At 42.2% G+C, this 26,776-nt stretch overlaps 2 protein-coding genes across 4 annotated transcripts; both read right to left on the bottom strand.

Annotated features, from left to right (window-relative positions):
- Positions 1 to 8,289, bottom strand: mmaa (metabolism of cobalamin associated A). 3 transcript variants are annotated; one of them, XM_035144753.2, is made up of 8 exons: positions 8,245 to 8,260; positions 7,853 to 7,925; positions 7,315 to 7,732; positions 6,731 to 6,853; positions 6,474 to 6,644; positions 5,130 to 5,215; positions 3,659 to 3,808; positions 1 to 1,655 (listed from the first exon to the last, which is right to left on the bottom strand). In XM_035144753.2, the coding sequence occupies exons 3-8, from the start codon at positions 7,721 to 7,723 to the stop codon at positions 1,359 to 1,361; spliced, it is 1,236 nt and encodes a 411-aa protein (XP_035000644.1). In that variant the 5' UTR covers positions 7,724 to 7,732; positions 7,853 to 7,925; positions 8,245 to 8,260; the 3' UTR covers positions 1 to 1,358. The 3 variants fall into 3 exon arrangements, with proteins under 3 accessions (XP_035000644.1, XP_035000633.1, XP_035000654.1); XM_035144742.2 differs by lacking the exon at positions 7,853 to 7,925 and having other exon boundaries at positions 8,245 to 8,289; XM_035144763.2 differs by lacking the exons at positions 7,853 to 7,925; positions 8,245 to 8,260 and adding an exon at positions 8,061 to 8,223.
- A 1,382-nt stretch (positions 8,290 to 9,671) lies between these two features.
- On the bottom strand, positions 9,672 to 26,541 carry smad1 (SMAD family member 1). Its single transcript, XM_035176165.2, has 7 exons — positions 26,476 to 26,541; positions 18,142 to 18,727; positions 15,283 to 15,546; positions 15,066 to 15,182; positions 12,318 to 12,539; positions 11,906 to 12,162; positions 9,672 to 11,257 (listed from the first exon to the last, which is right to left on the bottom strand). Exons 2-7 carry the CDS (start codon positions 18,539 to 18,541, stop codon positions 11,114 to 11,116), a joined length of 1,404 nt encoding a protein of 467 aa, XP_035032056.1. The 5' UTR covers positions 18,542 to 18,727; positions 26,476 to 26,541; the 3' UTR covers positions 9,672 to 11,113.
- Between the last annotated feature and the right edge of the window lie 235 nt (positions 26,542 to 26,776).

Raw genomic sequence — 26,776 nt, 5'->3', positions numbered from 1 at the left:
AGAGCTCATTAACTTTTATTGCAGATCAAGATAAGGAGGCAGATCTTCCATTGCAAGATAGAGTTTTTCAACATTTTCTGTGATTTCTCAGAAATTTCATGGATGAAAAGAAAATAAATCAGGCATGTCTATCTGAGTTTGGACAATTTGGAGCAAATCAAAATCAAAATCCAGATCTAGCTCGTTTAAAATTGGTTTTAGAAGAAATATATTTTTTACAGAGGTATTGATCCTGACATTAATAACTTGTTACGTTGAAGTTTGTGTGGAAAATACCTGTTAAATAGATGATACAAGTCAATGCTACTACCCAGGTCCATCACTTCAGCCTGATAAAGATCAGTGTGTCTGTATAAAACTAATAAAGGAGCTGAAGTGAAGTTATGAGTATGTGACTTCTCTGTTATCCTCTGGTGGAGTTGAGCAGTGCAGTGCTTTATGAGGGAAATTCTAAAATATGAAAGTGTGTCCTGCCTGAATTAGAAGTGAGCGAGCAGCAGATTCATTCAGGGAAACCAAGCACCGACATTCCTGCTCCAGAGCTCAGACAACGTGTTTGCACCTCGGACAAATCGCTGGAGTAATATTCGAAGAAGCGACATTATTCAGTCCCTTCTTTTTCATATCAAGAAAAAACACGTGGAGAAAGAAATCAGAGCTCAGGTTCAATCTTATTCACTTATGTAAGATTCACATCACTCTCTTTAATATATAATTCCACTCAAATACTCTCATCTTCATTATTAGAACCGTTTCCACAGCATTTCAACAAGAGACAGAAGTGATTGTACAAATCCCACTGTTCTGAACTGTGTCCTCTCATAAACACGTTTCTTTTAATAATAATCAATCTGTGGGCAAGTGTGTCAATTACTTATCACAGATCATTCTCTCACGACACATCTCCTCCCTCTAAAGACACTGTTCTTACAAGTGATCAGTATTGTGCATTGTTTTCCTCTACAATCCTCCATATGTTTGTACTTATTGAGTTCTTTATTTAACCTCTTCTTGAAGGTTGTAGTGTTCTTGTCCAAGAAGACAGTCGGAGTATCTTCTTTAAATTGTCTCTCACATATGCAATTTTTTATGTTTCTCTCCGATCCCCAAAAGTCTTGAAGCTGGAGGTGAGGCATGAAAAGTGTCTGCTCAGCCCGGCCTCTGCTGATTTGGATTAAGGCGAGCTGAAACCGAGTCTGTGGAACAGGTGACTTCTGCCTCAGGTATTTTACATTTAAAATGAAGTGTAAGAAGAGCAAACCACAGGGTCAAGGTCACATATCCTTATTCTGTCCTGGTGGTTTCTTTTTGGCACTGTGTGACCTTGATGAACCATGACGTCCATCCAGTCCCAGTGTTTACGATGAAGATGAAGAGGAGGAGAAGGCTTTCAGGAGCAGGTCAGCAGCCAGGCCTGGAGAGATGGCTCCTTTGGTGACCTCCCTCTCCAGGTGGGGCAGAGCCTCCCCGACACTGGGGTGATTTCGGAAATGGCAGAGGACGTTCTCCTGGATCAGACTCCACATCCAAACCTTCTGCTGGGCCTTCCTTCGGCCCTGCAGCTCACCGCCGGCTAACATGGTGTCCCTGTACGACTCTATCGTGGCCCACAGCTCCGGGATGCCCTCACCGGTGTAAGAGGAGGCGGGCACCACCTGAGGAGGGGGTTGGGGGAGGAAGGGTGTTGGATGCATGTGTGAATTTTAATCGTCTCCTTTTCCAACAACAAGGCTGTAATACTGACTCTTTGACTGCTCAGCCTGAGGAAGTCGCCAAAGACACAGCGACACGTCTTTCTATCCGTCTTGGATTTCAGCAACAACATGTCGCATAGAAACACGACTGTAAAAACAACTTACACAAGAAATACTACGCAAAACAATTGTGTGAGTGTTTTGGTTAAAAGTGTAAAATTTTGGACAAAAGTTCTGTTAAAAATGTATTTAAGTTTAAAAGTTATTGCTTTTAATGTTATAATAAAAAAAGCAGACACAGAAGTGATTGTGCCTCAGATTTGACAGGAACACAAAAAACAAGGACCCACTAAACGTCTTCTATAAAAATGTTAGAGAATATAAACAAAATGAGCCTGGAGGAGGAAAATCCAGACTTTAGTGTTAACGTCAGACAAACCTCACAGATTCTCTTCAGACTGTTTAAGTGTAATGACATTACATGAATCATCAGGAGATAATTTGACATCAACTGGCAATTTGAAAAGCTGAAAGTGACAGGCTGGTACATATCAGAGGCCTGTGATCAACAGCCAATTAGCAGTCTTCTAATTACATCATCAAGTTAATCATTTTACAAGAACTGGATCGGAGTCTGATGGAAGAACAGGAAATCAAATGTGAGACCAACAAAATGGTATGTTCACCATTTATCTTCTGTAATGGGTTGAATTAAAAAAATAAACCTACTGTTGTCCAGTCATGTACATAGTTCTGGTTTTATTTGTTGAGGATGTGTGTCGTGAGATTTCTGCTTCAACCCAGAACAGTTGAAGTGAACGGAATCGTGTTTGTGGTGCATTCGAATTTTATTGTTTTACAGAAACAACGTCCCTGTTTGTCAAAGATATAGTCCCCATAAAAACTGCTGACATAAAAAGATGTTCTGATAGTACAACAGTAAAAAAATATGCTTTTGGTAATCTGGAAAAAGAACCTAGTACTACACTTTCATAACATTGGGGGACTTCTAAGACAGAGGTCAAGCTCTAAAAGCATCGACTCCGACACTTTGCTAAACTCCCTACAGGCTCAAAACCAGTCGTCTCTACACTAAAACCAAAATTTGTGTAAAGTCTCGTCAACAAGTTGATTAATAAATCACTTTATAAAGCCAGAGCTACAAGTGTGTTAGAGTTACAGAGAAGATGACAAGAATAAAGGAGCAAATATAGTTGAGGAATAAGAAAAAGTCTTGATATCTGATTTGAATCGAAGTCACAGAAAACACGTTTCTTCCCCAGGTTTCAGACATTTTATGAATCTAATAATGAATTTAATGAATCAATCCATCTAGACTGTGTTCAACAAGTTATTGATAATATGAAATATTAGTTGCAGCCCTTACTGTTAGTAGTTTTGATAGATATTATCAAATAGGTTTTCATGCAGAGGGATATAGACACCAAAAGAAGAACTGCTGAAGATGAAAAACCAAAGAGATTAAATCAAGGGGAGGAAGGAAGGAAAGAGTAAATAGCGACAGAGGCTGTGAGAGCAGCATCTCAGGTGGGGGTGAGGAAGGGTGGGGGTGAGGAGTGAACAGCTTGCTCAGGGGGCAGATGCTGCATCGGGCTGGGAAAACAATAGGACGAGGCCGGGGCTGGTGGGTGGGCAGGTGAGCTGGGACACGCAGGGAGGAGGGAGACACTGCAGCCATGATGCTATGACATCATGACATCATCACCCCCCTCTCGGGTCAGCTGACCTCTCAGTGGGACGGCTTGTTGGGTTCACACGGCAGCTGTGGCTGCACAGTGGGTTCAGTGTTGAACACTTGCCAGTTATCTTTTTTTTAAGGCCTTATCATTCTGCTGTTGGCTTCCTCCCTCACTACACTGTCAGTTACACACAGAGACACACACACACACACAAACACACAGACAGACAGACAGACACACACAGCCATTCTCTTCCACACTAACCTTTGGGTTCCAGGATCTGGACTGCCTCCTGAGCAGCTTGAGAGCGCTGGTGTATTCAGTCTGGATCCTCCTGGCCGGCACCACCAGGTCTCCATCCGACTTCGTCACCACCACCAAGTCGGCCCTCTCGATGATTCCCCTCTTGATGCCCTGGAAAGAGATTTTGACCTCAGCGAGGGCAGTAATCATCTTATCAACAGTAAGAGGCGCAAGAGGCAGGACATGACGTATAAATTCTGCGGAAATCATGTGTTTTTGTTTACAGCTCACTGACACCGGCACTTATTGCAAACAGCTTTCGAATCTGTCTTTCCAATTTGAGATCTTCTTCGGCAACACCTTTTCTTCATCGTGAGATATTTGTATCTCAAGATGAAGATGAAGTTTTGTATCTGTCTTGTTTTAGAAACATCCTCACCACACTCGCTCTTTCGCATCTCGTGAATCTTCCACACATAATCCTGCTGTATTCTCACGTGGGCTCACTCGGACATTCTCCAGAGTATTTCGTAGGGGGCTGGCAGGAGAAACACGTAATGTCCGGAGCCTCTGACTCTGATTTGCATTCACACATACAGCCCCTCTTGTTTTCAGGAGATTATCCGGAGTTCAGTGCATGTCTGAAAGCATCTTTAATAAATAATAAATCTGATGTCGGGATACTTCACCCACGGAGGGATCTCTGCACAACGTAATGGATGGAGTTCTGTTTGTTTGTTTGTTTGTGTTATTGCTGCAAGGTTAGTAGAAGAAGCCAATAAGAAGTCATTGTGTTTCTCTCACTGATGTTTCCACTTGTTTAGCTCAGGTTTCTGTATCAAGCTTGAGAGTGAAGACTAGAGGAGATGTCATTATTTCACTGACACACGTCACACTGTACCTCAATGCAACTGAATGTCTGAGTCACATAGTTTTAATCTTCTGCAGGATATGTGAAATATTCGACTTACCATTTGCATAACATTGTTTTTAGATTCATGTTAGATATAATAACGCTAATTAAAACAAATGCCACACGAGGAGCTTAATGACCATAATCACCATAATATTAATCCTAATGGCTGAGGCTAATTGAGCAATTAGTTTATCTAATTAATAAATTGATTAGCATATAGTTGTTGTCAACATGCTTATCTTTACATTAAACATGGAAACAGTGACCAGTTTCTACTTAATAACTTAAATTTGAAAATGTATTAATGCAGCACAGTGATTAAAAATGTAGATTAGATCATCGATTTACATTAATATTCACACAATGATTCTTGTACTTATAATTAATCATATTTATCATTAATTTCAGTGAATCTGTGTTATAAGAATGAAGAGATAATCTATGACTAATGTTAGTCACATGATCAATGCCCAAACATACTGCAGACAAATAATAGCACGGAACAACCTTTAATGAAACTGTGACAAATGGTGTTACTTGTAAAACTTAAAAAACATGTGGATGTCGTTCACTGACCTGGAGTTCGTCGCCCCCTGCTGGTGGAATCAGCAGCACAAACATGTCGACCATGTCGGCCACTGCAAACTCGGACTGGCCCACACCTGGAAACACAGACAGGGAATTCTAACTGTCAGAGCAGATCAGCATCACAACAAAATGTAAAGCTGATATTGACAGAAAAATAACAGATCAACGACTGCACAGCAGGGTGTCATTTCAAAATCCAGGTCTGGTTTCCACACTCCACCGTGTATGAACAAGAGAAAAGTCAAACTAGATCAGCATTAAGTTTTTACTTCTTGTTAGAACTTGTTCAGAAAAGCTGTTGAATAACCATGAGCTCTTCCAGTCTTCACAGTGAATAACTTCTTGCCTCTGGGGAGGCAACAAAGGTGTCTGGTGACGAGGAGCCGGTGTCAGACCTCGACACTTAGTAACGACCAAACTGTCCCTGTGGCACCAAGATGGGAAACAAATTGAGAACTGAGAGCTGCAACAAATCCCAGACTTACATTAAATACTTAACTTCGCTCATAATTCCTGATTCCAAAACGTCTCACTATTGTATTCTGCACCTTATTGAAGGCGGTGGAGAAAACTCTTAACTCTGATAAGTTGATGAGGTTGTTTGTTAAACACACTGAATGTGGTTGCATCATGTTGCCACAGGAACTGAACCTTTCAGGCCCCAGTCGCACGTGACTTCAACCTCTGCTGTTCCAAACACAAGGGCACAGGTCTAAGTGCAGTGAGATCCAGTCACTGGTCCCGGGCCACGTTTCACCACATTCTTTAAGCACCACAATCTTTTAGTGAACACAAAGCGTCCTGGGCCACATTGGTAGAGCACCTACTCAACTGACTTCCTCCTTCCTGTTACAGTTTCATAGACAAAAATATTGTGACACTTATCAGTGTTTCCCATTTAATGTTTGCAGCCTGCCACAATATCAACATTGCCCGCAACATTTTTATTTAAGTGTTTTTTTTTTTACCATTTCAAACTTCAAATCCTTTAGCGCTGCACACATTGCATTGATTCTCTCTCTCTCTCTCGTCTTTGTAAACAGCAATGACGTACGTGTTTATTTGCATCTAAAGCTGTGACATCCGACAGCACTCATGATGCACAGTCATTTTAATAGCAGCTGTTGACTGATGCACTTAGAGTGGCGATCGGATCACCGATGACATCATCAATGGGCAGGAGGATCTACAAAAACGTTAATTTGGTGTTTTTGCATTATAATTAGGTCCCTGATTTTGACTGGAAGACTCAGATTGTTGTTGTTTGTAAGAGAAATAAAATGTTCAGCTTGACTCAACTTTGTGATAAACACGTAACACCCAGCGTCTTACCTACTGTCTCCACCAGGACGATGTCATATCCTGCGCCCTCACACAGAACGATGGCCTCGTTGGTTGTTCTGGTGACTCCACCCAGTGTTCCAGAGGTCGGTGACGGCCTGATGAAGGCGTTCATGTCTCTGGACAGTTCAGTCATACGAGTCTTGTCACCCATCAGAGAGCCTGCAACAAGAGGCACTGAGGCAACTTTTCTTCTGAATCATGTTCATGATGTGAGTGTGAGTGTGTGTGTGTGTGTGTGATGATACCTCCTGTAGTGCAGGAGGACGGGTCCACTGCCAGCACTGATACTTTATGTCCACGTTCTGTCAACATCTTCCCCACCACCTCGATGAAGGACGACTTCCCTGCTCCAGGAGGACCCGACAGACCTGAGACATCGGTATAGAGACAAATATGTTGTGGTCAAGACCAGTTTAAACAAAAAAATGAAAAGACAATGCTTTGTTTTCCTGATATGCTTGAAGAATATAAACCTAAAATGTCCCTTAGAAGAGTAAGAACTTATATTTATAACCACACAAGTTAAAGCTTAATAACCAGGCCAACTTCCTGATGATCTTAAATGCACCAAACTTGAGCCACTTTCAAGTAGATGTAAATTCTTTGTTTCATGTTATCCAGCAATGGCTCAACAAAGAGAAAAGGGAAAGTGTGCAGATGTGTCTCTCAATAGAAGAATGTTTTATTTTGATACATCTTGTTGTGGACTGACAGGACAGGATGTATGTCCCCTGACCAGCGTCTCATCAAAATGAACCAATGTCTCTTATTCTTGTCTTGACTTGACATCCTTGGCTGAGTGCAGAAAACCCGGCCTACACACACACACCTACTCTGAAGGCCACGGGCTTCCCTCCATTTCCAGCCTCCTGCTGCGTCCTGTAGGCCAGCACCCTCTGCAGCAGCACCTGCGCCAGCTCTCTCTTCCTGGGATGCCGCGTCTCCACTAGAGTGATGGACTCGGCCAGAGACGCCCGCTGTCCTCCGATCAGTCCCTCATATAGTTTGGTCAGCAGTCTCTGCTCGGGGCCGCTCAGGTCCTGTATGTGCTGGCTGAGGGCCGTGCTCGCACGCCTGCGGTGCTGGCCGCTGTGAACCGAGATGGGGCTGCGGGGACAGGGGAGGGAGGCTGTGAGGACCCTCTGGTGGAGGCAGCACGTCCTGGTGGAGGAGGTGGAGGAGGAGGAGAGGATGTGGCGGAGGAGGGAGAGACCAGACCGCTCCATTTTGTGGAACATGTGGGGGATCTAGGAGGAGGAACAGAGGGAGATCAGTTACATCAACTCATACTGACTATTCTAATCATTTAATAATGTTTTTAATCATTTTCTTAACTCTGTTATTATCTTGTTCCAATGTTGTCTCACGCTGTGTGTTGTGTTGCCTTCAATTCTTCATTTTTAACTCGTACAGCAGCTTGGAACTGTGTTTTCAAATGTGCTACATAAACAAAGGTTGTCATCATTATTTTTTAAGATAAGCTTTAATATCTTGAGCTCAGATAAACGACCAACAGTGAAGACAGAGTATGAAACCTGAACAGAAATGAATTAGACTCTTAAATCACCTTCTAACCTCAAATTAAAGTCTGAGCAGTTTCCACAACAAACGGTTATTTTCCACTAAGCGTCAGTTTGACGACACGTGAACGCAACATGGTCTCATAGTGAAAACATAAATACAGTTAGAGTCACAATATAAAAAGTTATAAAAGATTTAAACAACAAACAAACGACACAAAACACGAATTCACGCTGACCTCGAATCAGCTGCACCACAGCAGCGGGTGTTCCATTCATTCTCTTCCGGTTCCGCTGACGTGCGACACCGCCCCGACAAATAGTTCCGCTCCGTTTGAATCACAAATGTGTTTTAATGGCGTAAATCAAGGATAAATGTGTAAAATAAAAACTTGTGAGAAGTGAAAGTGTAAAAGAGATTTTATTAAAAGTATTAAGTGAATCAAACGAGAATCTAAAGGTGACAGTTGACAGGTTGAACCAGCAGAGGGCAGCAGAGATTCATCTGAAAACAGGCTGGTTCTTTGACCTGAGCCAAATATAATAATCAAGTTTAGTTAATAAAAACTATGGTTTATTATTCCTTCAGTGTTTATATTACTTGGCTTATTATATAATTAACTCTTCGACACTTTCTAAAACTTTATGGGGAAACATTTCAATCCCAGTATTTTAATATTCTCTAATTATCAAATATAAACTTGCAATAATAGAACTAAGGCTCATGATAATCTAAAAGGTTTTAGTTATTCAGAATATAATTTTTATGAGCCCTTAGACTAATACAGTACAGGTTCTAAAAAAAGTGGGCAAACCTGTAGAACAGCAGTTTAGTTTAAATAAATAGACAAATATCGGAATCAAAGAATTTGCATAGAATCTTCAACTTTCAAAATGTGTTTTATATTTAAAAAATATCCTTGATCTTAACATGATATATGTGTTTGGACTATTCTGTAAAACAAATGTGTGTAAGTCTTAAAAAATATATATTTATTAATTTTAATTAGTTTTTTATCCAATAAAGATGTGTTTCAAAGTGTAGACAATGATCAAGACATTTCACTTTGAGTTAGGTGATTGTTAACAGGTTAGATAATCCCACCCTACAACAGACTGGATATAAGGAGACACCCTGGATGAATCACAGGCCTCAGACTTGCAAGTCAGACTGACACTCATAGACTTTCACATTCTCCCCCTGACGTGTTCATCTGTGGAATTTGGGAGAAACATGCAAACTCTTGGGAGGCAGCAGCGCTAACCACCATGCAACCATACCACCCACATGTAGAGTCGAATGAAACTCCAGCAGGAAGAAAGACACACACACACACACACACACATCACACTTTCAGTCAGTGATTTCTAGGGAAGCTTCCTGGAGGATTGCTCTAAATGTTCCAGTCCTGTCACAATGTGTTGGGAAACACAGGATTTTATTAATTTCCATGTACAGTTGGTTTTCAGATGCACTTGTAATTGTTGTGCCTCCCTAATTTAAGGTCTTCTCCCATACACACACACACACACACACACACACACACACACAGTGGTTGATGTTTCCCCGACACTACTATGATGCATTTCCTAAGCATGTGTGGCCTGTGATATAAGAGACAGAAAGAAATGCCCCGACACAGTGTTCATACAAGAGACACGCATGTTGCAAATAAAGAAACAAATTTATTGATTCTTCCAGTAGAGACTTGATATTCATGGAATAAAACTGCTTTTCTGGGAGCTTTACTGAGCAAAAACATAAAGAGGAAAAACAAAACAAATCAAAACAAAAAAGTGCACACACAAAAATAACAGGAGACATGTTCAAAAATACAAAAAGAATGTTAAGAGTATAACAGTTGAATAGCAAAGAGGATTTGCTGAAAGCACAAAAGAATTGAATGGCAAAAATCTGCCATTTATTAAAAAAAAAAATGATATTGGGACATCAGTAACCGATAACCCTCCTCTCGGCCAACAATTAAAATTTGAATGCTCAACATTTCCCCATAACAGTCATTAAACAAGTTCTGCTCAGTCAATGTAATAAGAGAATGAAGCACGGCCACTGAAATATTTATGTCCTCAATGTGACTCCATTTTTGACACATCGTGAATTTGCTGCAGAGCGAACAGCAAAGGACAAACTAACCTCTGCCTCGTGTGATGTTCAGCTACCAGCCTTACATGTGTAACACTACACTAACCAAACTATGCTTTTGCAAAACCAGACTGCACAGCACATATTCTAATAGTGAATATATCTAAACACTATTCTTTTTTTTCCTTAGAATTCATTTGAAACACGAGTATAACACAAGATGAGCAACATTTAATCGTGAGCCATTTAGGTCTGAAATGCCCTTTTAGTGCCACGCCCACACTAAACCCCACCCTGAACTCTCAAACTCCCTTTAAATTTACTATTTTACATGGTTTGTGATACGGGATTTCATTTATTTTATGTGTGAAGACTTTGAGGAAACAGCATTCTTGTGTCTGGAGATGATTTAAATTTGTTTGTCATACTGCTCGTCCTCCAAGTCCCTGCAAACTTTGTACATGTTGTAAGTACTTTTCCCGTCATCCTCGTTGCAGTCAGACAGGAATTAGCCGCCAACTGCAAATTTCGGTGACCTGGAATGTCCCATAATTATTTAAACTACACACATGTATCTGTTTTTCGTTTTTTGCTGAAGGGAATATTTAGATGCAAACTAGTTATGATTCAGAATAATAGAACAATCAAAAAGAGACGTGTGGGAGCAAGAATCGGGGGGGGGGATACTTGCGCCATGATGAGTGTGATGGTCTAATTATTACAGTTGGTCACAAAGATCAAGTATCTTCCAGTTGCATCACGCTCACTTTACTCTCCCAGTCTGTAAATGTGCCCAATTCAGACGTCCTTCAAGTAGAGAACAAACCAACCCATTTACCAACCCGTCCAACTCGACAGGTCCCAGATCAGCCTGTGTTTTAGTCTCAACCTCTATCGCTTGTTGACTGAAAAACAAACCAGTCTGGGACCAGCTTGCCCCTTTTCTTGCTACTTAGACAAAAATGCTGGGGTGCAGACAGCCACAGGGCTGAGGACATTGGAGCCTAGGAGACGGAGGATATATCGTTGTGGGGGGAGCCCATCTGGGTTAGAACCTTGTCCAACCACTGCAGGGGACCGTGCAGGTGAATCTCAATCCAGCAGGGTGTGCTGGTCACGTCCTGCCGGTGGTACTCTGCTCCCCAGCCCTGGAACACATGGAAACACACGGTTTAGGATGAGGGGGGGGGGGGACACAACTCATTCTCATGTTTTAAATAAACTCCCATTTCAAATTATTTGGACTTTCAAGTGTGAATGTGGGGATTTTCACAAAAAAATAAAAGATCGGATGATTTTAAACAGTTTTTCCTCTCGTGCTGGTGACGCACAATCTTCCACTTGTAAAAAAACAACTAAGAAGTTGCATGTGTGCAAACATTCAAGTCGTTGAATATTTAGTTTTTATAATATACTGCTCACTACACTTAACTGTGTTATACATTTTTATTTAAAAAAAGGAATGAGGAGAAAACACATAGTTGTTGCTGATTTTATTTTACAGCAGGAGAGTAAAAGATTAATTCTTATTGTTTGCACCATGAATGTTACTTATAATAAAACTACTTAATGTATTGAATAAAATCTTCACCTTAGTTTATAAGTCAAATAAACTAGGACAAAAATTCCAGGATTCTTTTTTTGTTTAATAAAGAATTGACACCTGACAACAAGTTAATACTTTTGACTATAAAAATCTGCACAACTATAAATCTCAACTGATAATTAGCACTATATATTAAACTGAATATTGACATAAACATTTTGTACTTTCTCTCCTTGTCTGAGCCGCTTACCTTGACGAAGCTCATGCGAATGGTACACATCTTTGTGAGCTCATAAACGGCCTCGAAGCCGTGGTTGACGGACTGGGCCAGCAGCTCGGCAAACTCCTGGTTGTTGAAAATCTTCAGGCTGCAGCCGCTGGGAATCTTACACACAGTCGTGGGATGGAAGCCGTGGTGGAAATTACAGTTACGACTCTGGACGAAGATACTGCTGTCACTCAGACATTCTGCGTACACCTCCCCACCGACGTAATATAGATGGACACCTGAGAGGAAGCAGGAGAGGAGAATGCGTTGGTGTTGCTGTCATCTGCAAATTCAAAGTCTCCTAAACACCATTGTGGTCATTCTAGAAATCAATACACTAAAATGTTTGTCTCGTCGGAAATGTCTCGTCATTGATGGGGTTTGCATACTGCACCTTTGCCGATGTGCCGCCGGGTGTTCTCAATGGTGGAGTTGCGGTTGACGTTGGAGAGCAAGCCGAGACAGAAGCGGTTGCAGTTGTTGGAGGGATCTGTGAAGCCGTCGACGAGCACGCTGGTGGAGGAAGCCTGGAACGCCTCGCCGACACGATTGTTGAGCTCGTAGTAAACAATGGAGCACCAGTGCTTGGGTTCCTCGTAGGCCACGGGCTGCACATCTGCGCAGGAAACACATTAACAGGTCAAAACAATGAGCTGAGCACATTGTACATGCAGAGACACAAGCAGACACATTTAATGTGCTTTTAAGACTCCTCTGTGCAGACAAGCTGCCAGGATCCTCTGATCCCAGCAGGGGCTCGGCTGTAAATCTTACGCATTGTTATTTCTTCCAAATCGTCCCCTGTAGCCCGTAACAATAATTTGAATAAACGTATAGGACTCACTGGCTACACTTGTGTACATTTACGCTGACCAAAATCAATGCAGATGCATCCTAAAGCACGCAGACTGTCTGTGGTGTGCATGCCAGCTTTTATTGAGCAGGCTGACAGTCGATAGAACGGGCCTGGCCATGCTCTCTGTGCCTGGTATCTCGGGGTGAGCCAGTGCCAGCTGGCCTCACCCTCTCTGAGAGAGAAGGGGAATAAATCATGTTTATCTAAGCACATACTTCTCCCAAACTTCCTCTGTGGCTCGGTACTGGCGAGCAGGTGTGTTTTGTCTATCCTCTTCCCAGCACTGGACTGCGATAGAACTCCTCTGTACAGGATGCAGCTTGTGGAAAAGAACTTTAAAACTCCCCGTACTCCCACTTCCAGCAAACATTTCAACAGCTCTTCCCGCTACTGTTGTCACCATGTGCTGAAACTCTGGGCCTCCAGAGCATTATGATAAAAAGAAAGTACACTTTGTAGGTCAGGTGTGGAAAACAAAGGTTCAGACAAACGTCCGGCTTTCAATTTAACTTCCGCAATTAAACATTTTTAAGGTTTGTTATACTTCTATTTGCCTTTTGTCCATTGTTCTTTTTAGTTTTGTTTTTATGTGCTATAATATTGTGCTCGGTGACACTGCTACCACACGGCCTGACAACGCAAGGAACATGAGCCAGAACGATCAGAAATATTGTAAACAAGTCAACAACAAAGCCTGAGTATTTCAGTCAGAGGGTCAGGATCCAAACAAGAGGTCCCAAAATAATTACCACAGTATAAAATAAATGTAATACAAAATTGTTTTTCACACTTTTCCATTAAAATAGTGTATATTTACCTTTCCAGGCTTAAAAACAACATTTGATTTGCACTGCAATCACTTTGTAGATTCACAGACATTGGAATGCAGAACAAACGGAAAGTGGGAACCACTGAACTAAATCAAGGTAAAACCAAAGACTGTCTTAAAACATGACATGGACCACCTGACAGCTCCCAAGAAGTGAAGCCAAAGCGTCTTGATCGCCCCCTTGTGGCTAGTTGCCTCCTCCATGTTTGTGGATGGGACATGGACCAAACTAGTAAGTCAAAGTACACTTCAAATACATTTTTCTTTTGATGTAGTTCTTATCAAACTGATGTATGTCCAAGTTCATGTTTTTCACAGTGAGTTTGGTTTTAATTAGTTATTTGATGCTATGAAAAAGAGGTGAAACATCATGATTGACAGCTCGGACTGACTCGTGATTGGTTGAGTGTGAGACTTCGCTACAACAACTCCTTTCCCTGATCGCTACTGCGCAGATTCTGGCTCCAAACTATGTCTTCGGGACAAAATGGCAGCAATCTTTACATACAGTCTTTGAGTAAAAGCAAAAGTGAAGGCACTCGAAATTTCAGCAAGAGTCCCTCTTTGGAAAGGAAGATTGTCTCTGCCATGTACACTCAGTATGGTACGACAGAACAAAATACAAAATGTTGGTGTGTGATGGATGTTTACATTCCATGGTTCTACTTTTCCCATTTGCCTTTGTTTGTCTGACCTGGGGATTTATCTCGAACCTGTCTACTCTTGTCTTCCCCCATCACATTTTCCCAGGACTCAGCAATAAACTTAGGGAGTAGGTTCTTATTATTACCAAGAGAAATTAGGGCCAAAACTATAAAACAACAGAATTTTCCTTCGAATCAAAAGTCTGGATCCCATTACATGTGCATGGCATGGCCTATTACAAATTCATGAACGCAGTGCTCAGATGTGTCTGCCCAATGCAGTAAAGGTAAAACCACAAAGTCGTGATAGCGGCAATTATTGCACCACATTTCAGATCTGGAAGTTGGAGGTAATTAGTGACTCTTAATCGTTAACGAGTTTCAAGTCATTACCACCAGCAGAGGTGACATAAGCTCTGGCTTTTTATGGGTCTCATAAAACCGCTCTGAGGCCTGGCTTCATTGGCTGATTCTTTGAGCTTCCCCTGGGTTTGCACCCGCAGACAAAGCCTCGCTGTAAACTAAACAGATCCTTTTCCACACGCTGCTCAGGTCTGATCTGACAGAACGTGGCCCTAACAACCCCACTGAAGGTTTGCTCTCTTTTTTTGTATTTGGAGCTTGACCACATAAGAAAACATTTTACTTTAAAACAGCCAGACTTCCCAGAAATATTTGCACCTGCAGATCAAGGCAAGCAGGTGCAGACAGTTCTATGCTTGCGATGTGTGAACACAAGGATGGGTATGTGTGTGTTAGTGTGTGAGTGAGAGAGAGAGTCAGAGAGCGAGAGAGAGATAGTCCCATGGTTACCTGGCCGGTTGTTACTCTCTACGGGCAAGGGTGGAGCCAAGAGGTTGGTGTCCATAGGCTGGGGACAATCCTGAGTCATCTGCTCCTCTGGGGGCATGTAGGCCGGAGGCGGAGTCTCTGCATCGAGAAGAGGGCAGAGCAAAGTACAATTAGCTTCTGTTGTGCTTTACTACAGAGGACGAGGAAGATGAGTGGATAATCTTCTGCTGTATCTAACCTGGCATCTGGAACGGACTGCCGGGGTCGGTACTGGATGGTGATTGAGGGAAGGTGTTGCTGCTGCCGCTTCCCGGGGAGTTTGGGTAACTGTTTGCCGGCGATTGCGGGAAAGTCATCGTGTTGGCCTGAGTAAAGGACTCTGGGAAGGTGGCATTCTGGGGCATGTGCGGCTCATTCTGCTGTAGAGGATTGCGGAAGCGAGGCAGCATCGTATGCTTGGCGTTGAACTCGCTGTTCCTCGGTACCAACACAGGCGGCAGCACTGAGGAGAAGGGCAGACGTAAAAAAAGAATTTAGAAAAAGAAATATGAATTATGATTTCCAGTGTGTAGGAGGGTTACATTTAGAAATCCTTTAAAAATGTATCGACTCATAAGTAAACAAAACACCCATGTGACACGGAGGGCTTTTAAAGCTCTTCTAGTACCTAAATAAACCTGTAGGAGACTGATTAGTGTGGGTGATATACAGTTTATATACTGAATCTAAATTTGTCAGTCATCATGCTGTGTAAACCAGCTGTCTCTCTGACCACACAGGGTATGTGAGGTCACCGCAGGCAATGTTGTCCACTAACTGTTGAGCTGCTCTGACTGTGAAGTCCCGATCACCCGACTGAAACACATCTCAACAGTAGAGTTTACCCATGATCCTCAGCTTCCTGAACCAGAAGAGCAGCCGCTGTAACAAATACACCAAGAAGTCTTCATATTTGAAACGTCTCCTCACTTGATATTGGATATAAACGCTGTTTGAAATGACTTTTAAGTCTTTTCAACTGATTTACAGTTCAGCAATATTCTCAAACTTGCTGGGCCTGATTCTGACAATTAAAGCTGCGACTATCAGTCAGTTCCACACTTCTCGCAGGAGATCGTGCCCACTCACCAAAGTTACACAGAGCAACAACACACATTCAGGGTGAGAAGCTGGAAGGGAAGCAGTACAACTCTCCCTATTCCAAGTTAGTGGACCATCAAATTAATGTTGAAGCTGTAAAATGTTGTTTTAAAGAAAAATCTCCAATGTCTTAGTTGTATAAAGACCACTTAGATATTATCCCACTTTTTTCTGTGAATTACCATCTTTAGCTCTGCCTAAATTGATTATCAATCCGAGAAGTTAATATCCAAGTCTTCTGCTAAAACGACCCACTGAATAAACTAATCGTTTCAGAAATTGTGCACAATCAGACCCATGCAAAACCTTCACATAAAATTCAAGATTTTAGTTATTTGAATCCAACGTCATAAACAAATTTCTGACACTTTTTATGATCAGCAGATGTCCCTGCATTTTTTGTAAATGTCAGCTTCCGGCCTGTTAGTTGGAGCCAGCAGTATTTGGCCCAGACTCTCAGGTTTCTGCTCAGAAAAGACATTGTGAGGCGAGGAATTCATCACTTAGGTTAAGTATCCTGGCTGATGTGAGGTCTATTCAGGTGCAGTACAAACCACAGAGATACGCTCCACTTGTTTCTATAAATACCTGCGCAGATAAATAAAGCTGGTGCAGAAATGTTAGACGGGGCCCCGCGCTCGCTGTCAGTGTGGCTGCAGGTAGACCATGTGTGCCGCAATGGACCCGTGCATCAACGAAGCAGTTTATTGCAACGGTTATATGTGGAGCAGGCGGACAGCTGTGGTGTTTGGTGATGGGAGATTGACAGGATGTGTGTGTGTGTGTGTGTGTGTGTGTGTGTGTGTGTGTGTGTGTGTGTGTGTGTGTGTGTGTGTGTGTGTGTGTGTGTGTGTGTGTGTGTGTGTGTGTGTGTGTGTGTGTGTGTGTGTGTGTGTGTGTGTGTGTGTGTGTGTGTGTGTGTGTGTGTGCGTCGGCGGGTGGCATTAAGAAAGAAAGGGAAGGGGAGGAGGGGGAGTGTGGACAGACAGGTGCTCTTGGGTTGAATCACCTTAGCCCCCCCCCCCGTCTTCCACCCGCTGCTAAAACAAAAAGTGTGCGAGGCAGGCAACGACTTTTTCCTCCCATTGTGTGTGGGTGGCCAGCTTCCTGTTCCAGCCATCCTGAGAGAAACGGTGCATGCAGCCACGTGTGAATGTGTGTGCGTGTGTCCTTGTTCTAGTAACATGGTGCAAGTATGGGAGTGTGTGTGCCTGTGTGTGTGTGTACATGTGTGCCTAAAAGTAAAAAAAGGGGGGGGTTCAAAACAAAGCCCTCATTCTGCCCCAGATGGAATTTCCTGCTTCACACACACAGATGAACGAACACACACACACACACATACACACACGTTCCTTTACACACTTCACATCACGCTGCACACAGCAGTTTCTATCTTGTCAGCTCATCCTCACTTTCTTCCAAATAGTTTGACCCACCATCTTTGCATTAAAGGCTGTGCAATGAAATAAAGCGAAAGGGTCAGTATCTTTTTCTGATTCTCTCCTTGAGGGTTTCTTCAGAATTGATTTCTCTTGGTTATTTGTTTTATTAGAATTTATAATGGACTTTTGTGTGTTGCCTTTCATTTGCTGCCTCGTTTTTAAGAAAATCTGGATTTCTTTTAATTCAGTTTAATTTGAAATGGTTTGAGTTTCCATGAATGAAATGATCCTTGAACTCCTGCAACTCTCCTGATACTGAATCTGATACCTCAATCATCTGGTACACATTTGTGATTTAATACTCTCTTTTTTACCTCATTTAAAATGAGAATATCTGAATTTGTAGTTATTTTCATGAAGGGTAACATGAGGTCATCCATAAACTATTATCATACTAACATTGTCATAGAATCTGTATTTAAGATGTATCAGTTCTGTCATAGCTGATCTGCTTAATGTCATTATCAGCACTGACACAGGTTCAACCCTTCTTTTTTCAGTCATGTAGAACTCACCTGGACTGTCCACTCGTTTGTAGTGGTAGGGGTTGATGCACACATCTTTCTGTTTGGAGCCAAATGGGTACTCGCAGCACTCCAGGGCCTTCAGCTCATGGTGGGACTGCAAGTCGGGCCAGCGCCACACCCGACAGTAGATGACATGCGGCAGACCTTTCCTGTGGGACACCTGCAGCCGTCCATCCAGGGAGCGGGGGATTGTCACACAGTTACTGGGCTGACCTGGGCTGCTGAGGGCCCTCTCCAGCTCCTCCATGGCTCCCTTCTTCTTTTTCAGTTTCTTGACCAGAGCTTCCACCGCCTTTTCTGCCCATTTCTCTTCCTCGTCTCCCTGCTTCCAACCCAGCAGCTGTTTGACCGCTGGGCCAGTGAAGGAGAAGAGCGAGGTGACGTTCATGATGGACAAGCCGCCCTCCTCCTCCCTCCCTTCAGTCCAAAAGGAGGTGTGAGCAGTGAAGGGGGACAGTCCAGTCTCAGAAGACAAGGGACGATATATTACTTTAATTGAGTCTTTTTTTTTTGTGCAGTTTCAGATAATCCTCAACTTCCAAGGCGTAGGTCAGATCCTCTTCAGAGCGACTTTCTGTAAAAAAAAAAAAAGGAGAGGTAAGTTAACATCTATGAGCAAACATCTCCTTTCGAAACTCTGCAGACCAACTCAACTGGCTGCATCCTTTCTCTCACAAAGTTCCTGCAGCTGTGGCGAACACCGACCCCTTCTCCTTTTACCTCACCGGCTCTGATGTCTCACCAGAAAAACCTCTGATGAGGCGGCGATGTCGGTTATAGCTGTTACGGCCATGTCACTCATTGGCTTCTGGGAAAATGGCAGAGGAGTCACAACAGACGCCCTCCTGTGAACATCAGTCCCGACCAGACATTCTGCAGATAGCTTCCTGTCCGTATGGCTTGTCACATTACCACCACTCAATAGGTCATTTACAGCAAAGAGGTTTCACATCCAGTCTGCAGCCGACATAACTTAGGAGACCTGCAGGTTTAACGCCTGATTCACTCTCTGGAGAGTTCAAATACATAAATGGAAGCTCAAATCAACCAGCAGCTGAAGAAATTCTACATCGCTGCTGCTGCTATTTTCATTATCTATTAATCTCCTGCTTACTTTCTCAAATAATGAAGTCAGAAAAGAGAGAGTCCAAAATAACATCGTCAGATTCTTGAAGATAATATACAAGCACTATACAAATAAAATTGAATTGAATTGAAAAAATGTCAGCCATCATTTTAGAAATAAAACTGTTTATTTAGACAACAACCAATCCAAAGATATTAAAGCAGCAAATTATTGCATTTGAGATACAAATCTTTGATATTTCTGCTTAAAAATGAAAAACGTAATTCTTGCAATTTTTCAATAGATACACTTCAATGCTGTGATATAAAACTTGTTATACAATGATTAAGGAAATAAATTCTTAAAGTTTGACTTGATATGCCGACTGTAAGTCAAAGCTTACATGAGATAAGAAAAGGTCTTTCAGATTTCAGAGTTAGGAGACGATCAGTGAGCAAATGTTCCCTGAAGCTTCAACATCACCAACCAACAAACACTGGTAATGAGCAGGAATCTGGCAGAAAGTGTGGGACGATAAAAAGGAAGTGCACATTGAGCCCAGGATAAATGTGCCCATTCACTTGGGTCCCACAGGAGCAATTCAGTAGCCAGGAGCGGCACAGAGTCGAGCTTTTAAACAGGAACTCTTCCAGTTCCAACATCTTTTCAAGTTTTTTTTTTCTTAATTCAATTAGGGAGACAAAACAAAGTTATGGTTGAGGTTTGGCTGCACATAAATGTCCAGATGTAGTCCCAGAATCGAATAAACAGCTTGTCAGAGATCCACCACCTTTTATCCGTAATGACTCACGGGTGAGGATGCATCACTCTCTGACAGTAAAGCCCGCAGTATATTGGATTTCCAATGAGCAGGAACAAATACATCATTAAGACTGCTCTGCAGTTATTCTTGGCCCTTTCAGATTACGGGATGAACGGCAATTTCTATCTTTGTCAGCGACTGTATCTGTCGAGCGCATCATACTGACAAACAGGGAAGTTTGATGAGCACAGGTGCTGCGTACAAAGAGCGCGTGGACACTTACAACTGTTCAACCACACTGACTGGAAAGCTGCAAGTTACAACTATACTTAGCTTAGACACTCGAATCATACTGGCTCATCAGAAGAGAGGCTGATCTACTGTAACTGAACTACTATATGAGGGAGGGCTCAGGTGACATATGAGTGGACCAGGGTGTGTCTATGGATGTTTTCAGACATGACCTCTGGGTAAAATCTGGAGAATTAGCTACGGAGTTTACCCGTAGTTTGCCTTTTACACATGCACAACACGGAGGGAGGTTTACTGCACACACACACACACACGTTCACAACAGCATCCAATCCTCAGCGTTATTCAGGAGAGAGGTGGAGCAGCTGGGTGCAGCAGACAGAGGCAGGAAGTGACGTATTAACTCTGCTGCCGAGATCACATGATCATGTTTACAGCACCCTGACATACAAATACAAAGAAACTGCAGAGTCCAGTGCATGTCTGAAAGCAGCTTGTGTGTGTGTGTGTGTGTGTGTGTGTGTGTGTGTGTGTGTGTGTGTGTGTGTGTGTGTGTGTGTGTGTGTGTGTGTGTGTGTGTGTGTGTGTGTGTGTGTGTGTGTGTGTGTGTGTGTTGTGTGTGTGTGTTTGTGTTCTTGAAATTAAGTGGAAGCATAATACATATAAACACAGGAACCAAGCTATGTAACTTATTCATATCAGTCATCTCCAGCGACATCACTTCCTCTTGCTGAGCTTAACAGTTTCTCAACAGGTGTGGGGTGAGTCAGAAAATGATTAATTTCATTGTGGAGGAGAATGGGTCAGAAATGTTCAGTCATTGAAGTGTCTGAACATCTGTAATGTTTCTTGAAACTTCATTCAAACTCATCCTTTATTAAGGATGGTTATAAAGGCAACACTTATCTTCATCACCATCTCTCACGACATCATAGCAAACGCAAAGTTAGCTTTTAGCTCGTTGCATGATGTGATGACTTCCCGCACTGTGTGTTTATATTTTTAATAAAACCCAATTGGTTCAATTTCCAAACTGAAAGTGTCTGCTTTGTGCAGCAGCAAAGCAAAGTCACATCGGATCAGCGACAAGGTGGAGGATTTGGTGTCGAAAGCAAAAGCTCCTAGTCAGAAATATTTCAGAATTTACCCCAATGATAAAAGTGAACCTGATAAAATTACTGACTAACGAGACAAACTGCAAACTATGTCTGACGAAGGTGGCAGCATCTGGAAGTAACACTTTTAATCTACACACACACACACACACGCACACACTATTAGAGTTAGGCTGCCAACATTCAAGTCTAATGTCAAACATCTAGTGAGTAAAAACACAGTGCAGATATTGGGCCGACACATCTTTCCATGCAAGATGCCCAGTGTAAACAGTAACACCAGTCTCGTCAGGACTTTATTACCCAGTGAGAACATTTCCACACAGTGGCGTCGCTATAAACCGATGCAAAAGTGACTCAACACATCTTCACACAAAGCAAAACATGTACTTCAGAGCTGAATGCGGAGCATCACAACAAAACACCACATTTGTTCCAGGGTCACCACCCACGCACTGAGGGAGTCGTTCTGATCCACTCTCCGCCACAGAGCGGCTTTGATGGCCTCTCACTGACAGTCAGCACTATCAGCACGAGTTCAGGCCTCGCCGCACAAAGACGCTTTAATCCGTTTCAGATGTAAGATTCCAGAAAGTTCGGTTCACAGTGCTCTCCTGTCGTTCAGCTGCAGCTGGAGACCATATTACTTGGATACTGACAGTCAGTGCTATCCGACTGGTGTCCTGACCACATGCTTATTTAAAGGGTCTGATATGGCTTTGTGCCGCGTCTTTGGACAATGCTAGTTTAGAGTTGAGGCAGTCAAAATATAAAGGCGTCATTGTGCCTCCCTGTTCGTATACCTATGTATAGAATGGGATGTTTGCCAGACATGAACTGGTTTTGGGTACCAGCTTTCTAAACGATTCCCATGGACGTTGTTTTGATGCTTGTCGGTCAAAAGTAATGCTGAATAGATTCAATCAAACAAAAGCTCATACAAAAAGCTCATCATTAAACATTCTGACTCACACTTTTACACTCTCACATTTATCTCACTTCGGATTTCCTTTGGTATATTGAGTTATAGTTAGCTGATTTTCTAAATATAAAAAAAAATCATGCATGCACTGAATTGAAAGTTATTTCTGTGAACTGACTTTCAACTGCACCTGTGCTGATCAATTCCTGTTGCCATATTTTTTTGTGCTATTATTTATGACTGAAGGTATTTTTTGGCACTTGATTTTGAAATCCTCATCCTTAATCCCATAAACAAAGCTTTGATTTGCAGATGTGAATCCCTCAGAAATGAAAGATTTGGTTAGTGACGTAGACTCCTCTTAAAAATGGATGATTATTTTCACAGTACATACGAAATAATTCTTCCCAGAGCCCAAGGTGAGCAACTGTTTGCTTTGTTGGCCTTTTCAAATGTCTTATTTTATAAAAATATAATAATTAACTTTATTTATATTGCACTTTATTTAACAATGTTACAAAGAGCAAAGAGTCATATTACGCAAAGAAAACCAAAAACAACACTAGTGAGGAGCTGGAAATGAAAATGTCTGGGGAATTTTGCAGGAAAAATATGACTCCACCAAAAGAGCATTAAGATATAATGATATATATCTTAGAACAAATCCCAGAATCAGACACTGCAAGATTCTATCTATTTATCACCACAAAAAAGTTTCCAATTGTCTGATCAATAAATCGATTCAGCTCCAAGTCAATTATCCAAATTATTGTTTCATTTTCTGTAGATTTTGTACAAATTCCTTTCGCTAATTATAAGATGTTGTAGATACAATCAACATGTTTGGGGTTTTTTTGGAGGGGATTGAATATCTGTACTGTATGTAATCCTCAATTGTTGTGTCTAATCACCTGTGTCTAACCCGGTCAGTGACACAGATGCCTGCACACACACCATCATTTACACAAGAGCTCCATAAAACCAACTGACATTCCCTACAGCTGAGTCCGAGCTACGGTCTCTATTGCGTTAGCGGTGGCTTGTTATGGCCATCCGTTCGCCCATCAGGCAGAGACTGGGGCTAATGGTAGCACAGAGTGGGATCATGCGACACTGACAGGCGGAGGCTTTGGCCCACCTGGTGCGAGCTGTTAGCCACTACACTAGCCCCATGGATCATTTTGCACCGCTCCAGTGTCTGTTAATCAATTTAGGTCTGGGCTGTGTAGGATGAGGAGGCAGTAATGATGCTCTCTGGACCCTCCCTGGGGACGGGGCATTATAAAGAAGCTACATTATTTATCAGCAGGGTCCTGGATCGGGCCTCCATTAGCCTCCGCTCAATGGAGTCACCGGCTATAAACAGAGGAGTGCAGGAAGAGAGGGAGAGTGATAGATAAAGAGAGAAAGAGAGGGAAAGAAAGGGGGCATGGTGCAGAGAGAGAGAGAGAGAGAGAGAGAGAGAGAGAGAGAGAGAGAAAGGGGGGGAAGAGAGTGACGGCAAAGCCCGAGATCTAAGACAGGGAGAGTGTTTTGGAGAGAGACTCATATATCTGCTCTCTTCACCGAGCACTTCTGGAGTAAGTGCCTTCAAGGGTCATTACTGAGTGAATAGTGACACTACAAGGATGCAATGTGTGCTTTTTCACAAATACAAATCATGACAAGGCCTCGTTGAAGCATCCAGACACAAGCAGCTACTGTACAGGAAACTGTACCCGTTAAAATAAATCTGACTAACGAGGGATAAGTAAGAGTTAAAAGGTCTGAAATATTTTTTCAGCCCCTTAGTTTGACAAATTTGGCAAAAATTGGTTGAGCTACAGGTCAAAACTGTCAGCAATTTATCAAGTACTGTAATACTGTACTGTACTTTGAGCACCGGAATACTGTGATGAGTATGTTTCTCTTCATTCAGACATTTTATGTAGGAAATGGTTCAGACAAATTATCGACAGATCAGTGGGATTTATCTGTGGGATTCTTTAAATTTCGTAATTAAAGAATTGTGGAGTAAAACATGTAAAGAGTGAGACATTTTACAGATGAACTAAATGACCAACTTGCAGTATCATGTCTCTGCCAACCAATGGTATTAAGTGTCTTTATGGCAAAATGGAACTTATCACTATTTTGCCCTTTCTTGAGGTGTTGAGAAATGGTCAGAAAAGTGAGGATTATGATATCACATAAAGTTGACCTTTGCCTTTTGTCTGAGCAAAGCTTGAAATAACCACAGTTAGACATGAGGTGTTGCTACTATTAGTGACTACACATGACACTGACCTTAAAGTCACTGCAGTCCCTCATCTTCACAAACACATACACAGCTCTGGCCTGGTAAAAATGGCATTGTAACATAAGTGGGTGAAAACTCAGTATGGTCAGTATGGTAAAGACTTGGAGTGGGGTGGGGGGGGAGGCTGAAGTGGGATCAGATTCTTCATGCACCAGTCACACTAGTCCACACATGACTGTAGACATAACTAGCAAACACATGGGGTCTCAAGCAGCTATCTCAACCATGCTCGGCACTCAGTGTTGGGTTAGTGTTGTGTTAGGGTGGACACCTCACCCCGACACATGGCCGGCTGTGTTGTCGTGACGGCACAGACACACAGGAGGACATTGTTCACTACTGTTGTGACTGACTCTAAGGACATAGGAATGCTGCTAACCTATATTTACACCTTGTAGTCGAGTGGTTTTTTTTGCCTGATGAGGGATAGATAGATAGATAGATAGATAGATAGATAGATAGATAGATAGATAGATAGATAGATAGATAGATAGATAGATAGATAGATAGATAGATAGATGAAACAAATACAATTGTTATGCTATGTTTTGTATGTTTAAAGAAAAGGATATCTGCATTTCCATTTATTTAAAAGCCTTCACCCCTGATTTCAATCCTATGAAAACACAATTTGTTTCATTTTTCCAAACCAGGTTTAAAGCTGCATACCTTGAGAAAACGCAGGACGATAAAACAATTGGAAGTAAATCACGGACAAGGACAAATTCCTGTCCTTTGGGTAATCTGATATGTCATCTTCAATAACGTCAGGAGATCGAGCCTTAGCTGCTGTTTGTCTCTCTCTCTCTCTCTCTCTCTCTCTCTCTCTTACCCTGCCTCTTTCTAGCCCCTCACACATAAACACTTACACACAGGCAGACACACACATTCATAAACACATTGACATAACTAAAAACACACATGGGACACATGTCGTCTGAAGCGCTGCCAGTCTGCAGCCGCCAGAAGAAGAAGTGAGGACGACATGGAGATATGAAAGCATGGCATGTGTGGGGGCTAATGGGGTATTATACTACACATACTCCTCGTTATTCAGTAAGTTCATTTAGTGGCATGAAATAATAAATCATTTAAAAGTGTATGTTACAAACAGCCCACCAATCCATCTATATCCTGAAGCTAAAACCTAAAACCATGTGTTTACCACTATTACTATCTTATACACTGAAGAAATGAAAGGATTAGTCGATTAATTGATTAATCACTGACAGATTTGATGACTTCTTTCAGCATTTAAGTCATTTTCAAGCAAGAATGCATCAAACACACAGTTTCTTGCTTCTGAAACCTGAGGATTTGCTGCTTTTTATCATTGCCAATTCTATATTCTTTGATTTTAGACACTTGCACGTACAAATCAAGCAACATGAAGACATCATGTTGAGCCACAGGAGGTTGTGATGTGCTATTTTCACAATTGATCAGCATTGAATCGTCAATAAACACAGATTAAATCACTCTACAACCCTGTAGCTTCTCACTGTGGCTTTAAAAACAGCAGAATAATGTGTATTTCCTGCAAAAAAAAACTCAACATAGCTTGTATTTGAATGAGGTTTAGGCTGATTCCAGCACAGTTGCTGCAGTTTCTTCTACATTTACAGTAAGCTAGCATGCGTTATTGTAAAAGGCAGCTCTGCATTTAAAGCTCTGTTGTTTCTGCAAGTTGGTTTCACATCTTGTGGAGAAATGTGTTTGACACGTTACAGCCACAGTTTGACATCGTGAGGAAAGAAGGAGAGAAAGAAAAAAGTTTGAAGCTGTGGAGGTTGATCAACGTTTTCGGGGGATCTACTTTTCTGTTCGAAACGCTTATCACCCGGCGGAATCACACACGGCGAAACTTTACATTTAGCACATTTAAAAGACAGAAGTTTAACGTACCTTTTTCTTTCTTTCTTTCTTTCTTTCTTTCTTTCTTCTTTCTTTCTTTCTTTCACTGCAGCTCTCTCCCTCCCTCCTTCTCTCTCTCTCTCTCTCTCTCTGAACCCGTCCTCCTCTATCCTCTCCCTCCCTCTCTCTCTCTCTTTCTCTCTCTCTCTCTCTCTGTCTCTCGCTCCCTGGCGTCAGTGAGTCGCGGAGCCGCCTCACCCTACGCCCGAGCGCCAGTATCACGCCGCGGGGGACGCGGCCAGCCCTCCCCCGACAATAACAAGACCTACTTTTCACACATGCAGCATCTTCC

Source organism: Hippoglossus stenolepis, chromosome 2 (assembly GCF_022539355.2).
Source record: "Hippoglossus stenolepis isolate QCI-W04-F060 chromosome 2, HSTE1.2, whole genome shotgun sequence".
Lineage (NCBI taxonomy): Eukaryota > Metazoa > Chordata > Actinopteri > Pleuronectiformes > Pleuronectidae > Hippoglossus > Hippoglossus stenolepis.
The sequence above is the reverse complement of the archived record's forward strand: the minus strand, read 5'-3'. Positions and strand labels throughout refer to the sequence as shown.

What these genes read in the sequence shown, in the direction of transcription:
- mmaa (XM_035144742.2), bottom strand. Translation starts at nt 7,723, where the DNA reads ATGTTCCACAAAATGGAGCGGTCTGGTCTCTCCCTCCTCCGCCACATC. An exon ending in CGTCCTGGTGGAGACAGTAG is followed by an intron (nt 5,216 to 6,473) that starts GTAAGACGCTGG and finishes CTGTGTTTCCAG; the next exon opens with GTGTGGGCCAGTCCGAGTTT. An exon ending in CAGGGGGCGACGAACTCCAG is followed by an intron (nt 3,809 to 5,129) that starts GTCAGTGAACGA and finishes ATCTCTTTCCAG; the next exon opens with GGCATCAAGAGGGGAATCAT.
- smad1 (XM_035176165.2), bottom strand. Translation starts at nt 18,541, where the DNA reads ATGAACGTCACCTCGCTCTTCTCCTTCACTGGCCCAGCGGTCAAACAG. An exon ending in CAAACGAGTGGACAGTCCAG is followed by an intron (nt 15,547 to 18,141) that starts GTGAGTTCTACA and finishes CCTTCTCCTCAG; the next exon opens with TGCTGCCGCCTGTGTTGGTA. An exon ending in TTCGCATGAGCTTCGTCAAG is followed by an intron (nt 11,258 to 11,905) that starts GTAAGCGGCTCA and finishes CATGTGTTCCAG; the next exon opens with GGCTGGGGAGCAGAGTACCA.